The sequence below is a fragment of the Staurois parvus genome, unplaced genomic scaffold, assembly GCF_062004578.1.
Source record: "Staurois parvus isolate SC_StPar_1 unplaced genomic scaffold, SC_StPar_1.0 ptg000609l, whole genome shotgun sequence".
NCBI classification, from domain to species: Eukaryota; Metazoa; Chordata; class Amphibia; order Anura; family Ranidae; genus Staurois; species Staurois parvus.
Window position 1 is genome coordinate 441,817 of NW_028318405.1, and position 7,466 is coordinate 449,282.

Here is a 7,466-nt window from a genome sequence, read left to right on the forward strand (position 1 = left end):
CCTTAGATGTGGAGGGTGTGTTAGGTTTCTTTTTTTAGGAAACCCTGTGCTTTCAGAAAATGTATGGCTTGGGGGGGGGGGTCTTTTACAAACTCCAGAAGTGAAAAATGAAAATAGTAAAATGAAAAATTGCCAAAAAAACTTGTTTGCTCACCTGAGATTAAAATGGCCTGGCAGCAATAATGGATAAATGTTATTTGGGAAGAGTAAAGGTGATATATTTGGGTAACTATTAATGACCAACCTAATGTGGAAAACACAACAAAACCTTTCACATCGGCTTCATTCTCTTTCAACCCATAAGATCCTGCTTCATTATATTTGTCTATCACTATTAATTGATAATAAAATATTTGTGCAGCGCTAAAATATAAATAGTCCTGATATGTATATACCATACAGTTGCAAGAAAAAGTATGTGAACCCCTTGGGATTACGTGGAGTTTTGCATGAATTGGGCATAAAATGTGCTCTGAGCATCATCTAAGTCACAATAGAAGAACACAGTCTGCTGAACATAATACTACACAAACATTAGATGTTGCCATGGTTTAATTGCACATAACATGTAAACATTCACAGTGCAGGGAGGAAAAAGTATGTGAACCTTTGGACTTAATAACTGGTTGACCCTCCTTTGGCAGCAATAACCTCAACCAAACGTTTCCTGTAGTTGCAGATCAGACCTGCACAATGATCTGGAGTCATTTTGGACCACTCCTCTTCACAAAACTGTTTCAGTGTAGCAATATTCTTGGGATGTCTGGTGTGAATCGCTCTCTTAAGGTCATGCCACAGCATTTCAATGGGGTTGAGGTCAGGACTCTGACTGGGCCACTCCAGAAGGCGTATTCTATGCTGTTGCAGCCATGGTTTTGTTGAATTACTTGTATGCTTTGGGTCATTGTCCTGTTGCATCACCCATCCTCTGCAGAGCTTCAGTTGGCGGACAGATGGTTGTACGTTTTCCTGCAAAATGTCTTGATAAACTCTGGAATTCATTTTCCCATCAATGACAACAATCCGTCCAGGCCCTGAGGCAGCAAAGCAGCCCCAAACCATGATGCTCCCTCCGCCATGTTTCACAGTGGGGATAAGGTTTTGATGTTGGTGTGCTGTGCCTTTTTTTCTCCACACATAGTGTTGTGTGTTCTTCCCAAACAACTCAATCTTGGTTTCATCTGTCCACAGTATATTTTGCCAGTAGTGCTGTGGAACATCCAGGTGCTCTTTTGCAAACTTCAAACATGCTGCAATATTCTTTTTGGACGGCAATGGCTTCCTCCGTGGTGTCCTCCCATGTACTCCATTCTTGTTTAATGTTTTCCTTATTGTAGATGTGTCAACAAAAATGTTAGCATGTGCCAGAGATTTCTGTAGGTCTTTAGCTGACACTCTGGGATTCTTCTTTACCTCATGCAGCATTCTGCGCTGTGCTCTTGCAGTCATTTTTACAGGACGACCACGCCTAGGGAGAGTAGCAACAGTGCTAAACTTTCTCCATTTGTAGACAGTCTGTCTTACCGTGGACACATGAACATCAAGGCTTTTGGAGATACTTTTGTAACCCTTTCCAGCTTCATGCAAGTCAACAATTCTTGATTGTAGGTCTTCTGAGAGCTCTTTTCTGCGAGGCATGGTTCACATCAGACAGTGCTTCTTGAAACCAGTAAACCCAAAAGAGGTGTGTGTTTTTTAAGGGCAGGACAGCTGTCAGCAACACATCCAATATCATCACTCTGATTGGAGTCAAGGTTGGCTCACTCCTGGCTCCAATTAGCTCTGGGAGAAGTCATTAAGCTAGGGCCTCACATACTTTTTCCTCCCTGCACTGTGAATGTTTACATGTTATGTGCAATTAAACCATGGCAACATCTAATGTTTGTGTAGTATTATGTTCAGCAGACTGTGTTCTTCTATTGTTGTGACTTAGATGACGTTCAGAGCACAATTTATTCCCAATTCATGCAAAACTCCACGTAATCCCAAGGGGATCACATACTTTTCCCTGCAAATGTATATCTTATACATAAAATTACAGTCCGTAATAAATATATAAAGAGCTCAAGGTGACTTCAGTATTCCCAAATTCATCAATTTCTAAAATTCGGTGAGAGGCAGGATGTGCATAAAATGCGCACTCACCGGATGCGCAAATGTATTGCGCAGTGTATAAATAAATGGAGGTCTGCCAGGGGATCCCTCTCAGGATGGAATTGGAGTCAGCCCAGGATGAATGGATATCATCAGGGTGGAGATTCAACCAGAAGTCCACTTTAAGGACACGGGTGCAGCCTCTTCAATATATTGGGATAGACACCAGGGGGAGCTCTGCTCTGCCGGGCACCGTGTTAGTAAATTCTGGAGCTGCTCAGCGACACCTCTCGCCCTCAGACCAGCGCTGCACAAATATTTTATTATGTCTTTTTGAAGGTTTTATTGTTTCCTTTCTGGTGCATAGCTGCTATTTTATGTTGAGCGCTCGCTGAGCCTTTTATTCTTCACCATTAATTGATGTGTATCAATTATTTTACATTGTGGGTTCTGCATACTATTGATAACTGCCTGTAATATTTTCTGCTAGGCCACGTGTGGACAGAACAGTACAACGGTGACGGAAATGTTTCTTGTGGGGTTCGGCCATCTCCAACACATAAAAATTTTTATTTTTGTTTTGTTCCTCATTGCTTATCTGGCCACAGTAACAGGGAACATGTTAATCATAACCTTGATATCTACAAGTCCAAGACTCTATTTTCCCATGTACTTCTTTCTTAGTAATTTATCTGGCTGCGAAATATTTGCTACCACCACACTCATACCTAACATGCTGTACATTGTATGGTGGAATGGAGGTTTTGTGTCATTCTATGGCTGTATCATCCAAAACTACCTGGCATCCTCAACAGGAAATATAGAATTTTTTCTCTTAACTGTTATGGCGTATGACAGGCATTTGGCCATTTGCAACCCTTTGAGATACTCTTCCATCATGAACAAGAACACTCAGAACCATCTGGTGGCTTGGGCTTGGGTGGCTGGTTTTACAATGATGTTCGTGTTGATAATTACGATCTGCCACCTACAGTTCTGTGGTTCAAACACTATTGACCATTTCTATTGTGACCTAGATCCACTTCTGCAGCTGTCTTCTTCAGACACATCTCTCATGGATATGGAACTCATCTTCATAACCATCTTTTTTGGCATTGTCCCATTTGTCTTGGTCACGGTCAGCTATATCTCCATATTTTCCACCATCTTGAGAATTTCTTCAAGGTCCGGGAGACAAAAAACCTTCTCAACATGCAGTTCACATCTAATGTCTGTTTTCATGTACTGTGTATCAATATGTGTTACGTACTTGGTTCCTTCTCAGCAATTGAAGAGGGTAAGCAAGTTTACCTCTCTGTTATACACTGTTGTGACTCCTCTTTTGAATCCATTTATTTATAGTTTAAGAAATCAAGAAATGATTGATTGTTTTAAGTATCATTTTAAACTCATTAATAAAGGGTAACAATCACTGTTAACATTTCTTAATAAAACTCACTAAACTGTCTTAGGCTCCAATGGGTTGTTTGAATAAGCAGTTCACCAATAATGGTGGGTTTTTATTTTGAGCAGAGAATATCAGATTTTTGAAAAAAAAAAAAATGTTTGACAACTCAAAGTAGTCCTATTAGATTTGAATAAGAGTGTAAAAAGTGAAAAAAGTTGAGTATTGCAGTATCTGTTTTTGTTTTAATGTTGTCACACAATGTTGGATTAAAAATATGAATCCTAGGTACAGTAAAAGTTCTGTAAATAGTGTGTGAAAGCATTAAAAAACAAAAACCTTATTGTATATGTATAGTTCAAACTTTGTATTTATTCTTGGATAGAATAGGGAGGGGTTTAAACCTCAGCCGGTTCATATTTGTTGGTTTGTGTCTATGTCCAGAGATTTGCCTTCATGCCTTGACCCATAGATGCAACCGGAAGTGAGAAACAATCTCAACAAACTGAGGTGCGATCTCAACCCTTACCTCTTGTTTTGGTAACAAATCCCTGAGTCTTGTTTTGGTAACAAATCCCCCAGTCTTGTTTTGGTAACAAATCCCTGAGTCTTGTTTTGGTGACAAATCCCCGAGTCTTGTTTTGGTGACAAATCCCAGAGTCTTGTTTTGGTAACAAATCCCCAAGTCTTGTTTTGGTAACAAATCCCCAAGTCTTGTTTTGGTAACAAATCCCCAAGTCTTGTTTTGGTAACAAATCCCCAAGTCTTGTTTTGGTTACAAATCCCCAAGTCTTGTTTTGGTTACAAATCCCCGAGTCTTGTTTTGGTAATGAATCCCCGAGTCTTGTTTTGGTAATGAATCCCCGAGTCTTGTTTTGGTTGCAAATCCCCAAGTCTTGTTTTGGTAACAAATCCCCAAGTCTTGTTTTGGTAACAAATCCCCAAGTCTTGTTTTGGTAACAAATCCTCAAGTCTTGTTTTGGTTGCAAATCCCCAAGTCTTGTTTTGGTAACAAATCCCCAAGTCTTGTTTTGGTTGCAAATCCCCAAGTCTTGTTTTGGTTGCAAATCCCCAAGTCTTGTTTTGGTTACAAATCCCCAAGTCTTGTTTTGGTTACAAATCCCCAAGTCTTGTTTTGGTTACAAATCCCCAAGGCTTGTTTTGGTTACAAATCCCCAAGTCTTGTTTTGGTAACAAATCCCCAAGTCTTGTTTTGGTAACAAATCCCCAAGTCTTGTTTTGGTAACAAATCCCCAAGTCTTGTTTTGGTTGCAAATCCCCAAGTCTTGTTTTGGTTGCAAATCCCCAAGTCTTGTTTTGGTAACAAATCCCCAAGTCTTGTTTTGGTAACAAATCCTCAAGTCTTGTTTTGGTTGCAAATCCCCAAGTCTTGTTTTGGTAACAAATTCCCAAGTCTTGTTTTTGTTGCAAATCCCCAAGTCTTGTTTTGGTTGCAAATCCCCAAGTCTTGTTTTGGTTACAAATCCCCAAGTCTTGTTTTGGTTACAAATCCCCAAGTCTTGTTTTGGTTACAAATCCCCAAGTCTTGTTTTGGTTAAAAATACTCATCTCTTGTTTTGGTTACAATTCACTTTTTGGCTTGATTTCAGTGGTTACCAGCACAAAAACAAAGAAAAGAGTCTATCCTGTGGAGACATAGACAGCAACAAATCACCTACATTTTTTGGAAATTAAAAAAGAGGATGGGGGTATACATACACTTTAAGTAACAGCTACTGTAATCTTTTTGAGAACTTTACCGATTTCCTAAAAAAAGAGAAAGTTTGCATATTATAAAAACATCTATTTTAACCACTTGCCTACCGGGCACTTATACCCACTTCCTGCCCAGGCAAATTTTAAGCTTTCAGCACTGTCACACTTTGAATGACAATTGCGCGGTCATGCAACACTGTACCCATATGAAATTTTTATCATTTTTTTGAGACAGCTAGAGATTTTTTGGTGGTATTTAATCACATCTGGGTTTTTTATTTTTTGCTAAACAAACCAAAAACCACTGAAATATTTTGAAAAAAAAAAGTTTTTCTTAGTTTTTTTATAACATTTTGTAAATAAGTAATTTTTTTCCTTCACTGATGTGCGCTAATGAGGCTGCAGTGATGGACACTGATAGGCTGCACTGATGGACACTGATAGGCTGCATTGATGGACACTGATAGGTGGCACTGATGGGCACTGATGAGGAGGCACTGGTAGGTGGCACTGATGGGCATTGACAGGCATCACTGATGGGCACTGAAAGGCAGCACTCTTATATGACTGGCACTGTTAGGCGGCACTGATAGGCAGCACTGACGGGCACTGAAGTCTAAACCTACTCCCACCCCCATTCTAAGCCCTTCTCTAACCCTGTAATAGGAGAGAGGTCTATACATACCTATGCTGAGGGTGATCCAGTCCGGTCACTTGGTCTCTTCAGCAGCCAGCTTCAGAGATTGCAGACAAGAGCTGCTGAGCCTGTGTGGTGATATCACCCATAGACTTACTATGGGGCATCTGTTGTCGCCTGTCCCTACTCTACAATGAAGCCGATGCTGGGACCCGATCATGTGACCAGACTGGAGCGTCCTCAGGATAGGTAAGTATACAGATCTTTCCTTTCCCAGGGTAGATAGGATAGGCTTAGAATGGAGGTAGGAGTAATTTGACTGGAATTCAACTTTAACATATTCTGAAACCAGAAAATACCATGTCCTGAAGGAAACTGTAAATAACAGAAGAGATTGCTAAGGCCAAAATATATCATGCAGTGATTATACTTAACCTTTCTAGTGGTAATCCCGAGTGTGGCTTGGGGTTCATTTACAGTACCAAAAGCGGTAACCCCGAGCCATGCTCGGGATTATCTCTATAGTGCTTCTCCTGCGAGACCCCTGATCCTTACCTTGTCCTGCAATCCCGCTGTGTCCTCCAGCCATGTCCACTGGTCAATGCAGGCATCCGGCTTCCAGCTTCCGTTCCCTGCGAGCGTCGGTATGCAGGGGGGTGGAACTGGCCGGAGATTCAAAAAAGTAAAAACATGACATATACACAAGACATTGTAATCTGTTAGGATTCCATTGCTATATCAAACCATTTCACATACATTTTGTCCCGAGTGCTTTGTCCGGCGCCCTGCCTGCATTTTTACTGTTCTTTCTGCCTGGAAACTGAGAAACGTCCATGGCGTCCAAAAAGCGTCCCTTTAGGTCAAAAGCGGTTTTAGACCAGCTAGAGAACAGCGATAGTAAATCAGAACCACTTGCAGAATTGAGTGATAATGATTCGTGGGGGAAATTCCTCATCAGACACTGAAAACGATTCTGCGACTGAGCTCAGTGATGTGTGAACTTGGCACACAGTTTTTTTTTGTTTTTTTAGGCACTTCAACACCGGGCACATTCACCCACTTCCTGTCCAGGCCAGTTTTCAGCTTTTCAATACTGTCACAATTTTAATGGCAATTGTGCTTTCATACAACACTACTGTACCCTAACAAAATTTTTATCATTGTTTTCACACAACTAGAGCTTTCTTTTGGTGGTATCTAATCACCATCAGGGTTTTTTTTGTTTGCTAAATCCATGAAAAAAACATGTTTTTTTCTTCATTTCTGTTAAAATTTTGCAAATAATCGTTCTTCATAAATTAAGGCCAAAATGTATTCTGCTGCATTTGGTGAAAATAACCCACATGAGTGTTTATTATTTAGTCTGTAGGAAAGTCATAGCTTCCACAAACTATGGTTTATACAGCATTTTTGAAAATTAATCAATCCTAATGTACTGTCGGCTGATCTCATTTCTTGAGGCCCTTAAAATGTCAGGACAGTACAAATATTCCCCAAATTACCCCTTTTTGGAAAGTAGATAGCCCAGGGTATTTACTAAGAGGCATGGCGAGTTTTTTGAAGTTGTAAAATGAAGAAATGTTCACCATTTGTTTTTTTTTTCCATACTGTCAC

At 40.2% G+C, this 7,466-nt stretch overlaps 1 protein-coding gene across 1 annotated transcript; it reads left to right on the top strand.

Annotated features, from left to right (window-relative positions):
• The first annotated feature begins 2,236 nt into the window (after positions 1 to 2,236).
• LOC149449628 (olfactory receptor 10A7-like) lies at positions 2,237 to 6,676 on the top strand. The gene is made up of 3 exons (XM_089692998.1): positions 2,237 to 2,350; positions 2,585 to 3,488; positions 6,642 to 6,676. Exons 1-3 carry the CDS (start codon positions 2,237 to 2,239, stop codon positions 6,674 to 6,676), a joined length of 1,053 nt encoding a protein of 350 aa, XP_089549124.1.
• The last annotated feature ends 790 nt before the right edge of the window (positions 6,677 to 7,466 follow it).

Coding starts and splice junctions, on each gene's coding strand:
- LOC149449628 (XM_089692998.1), top strand. CDS start 2,237: ATGGATATCATCAGGGTGGAGATTCAACCAGAAGTCCACTTTAAGGAC. Junction 2,351..2,584: donor TCTGCTCTGCCGGGCACCGT/GTTAGTAAATTC, acceptor ATTTTCTGCTAG/GCCACGTGTGGACAGAACAG. Junction 3,489..6,641: donor AGAAATGATTGATTGTTTTA/AGTATCATTTTA, acceptor CCGGCGCCCTGC/CTGCATTTTTACTGTTCTTT.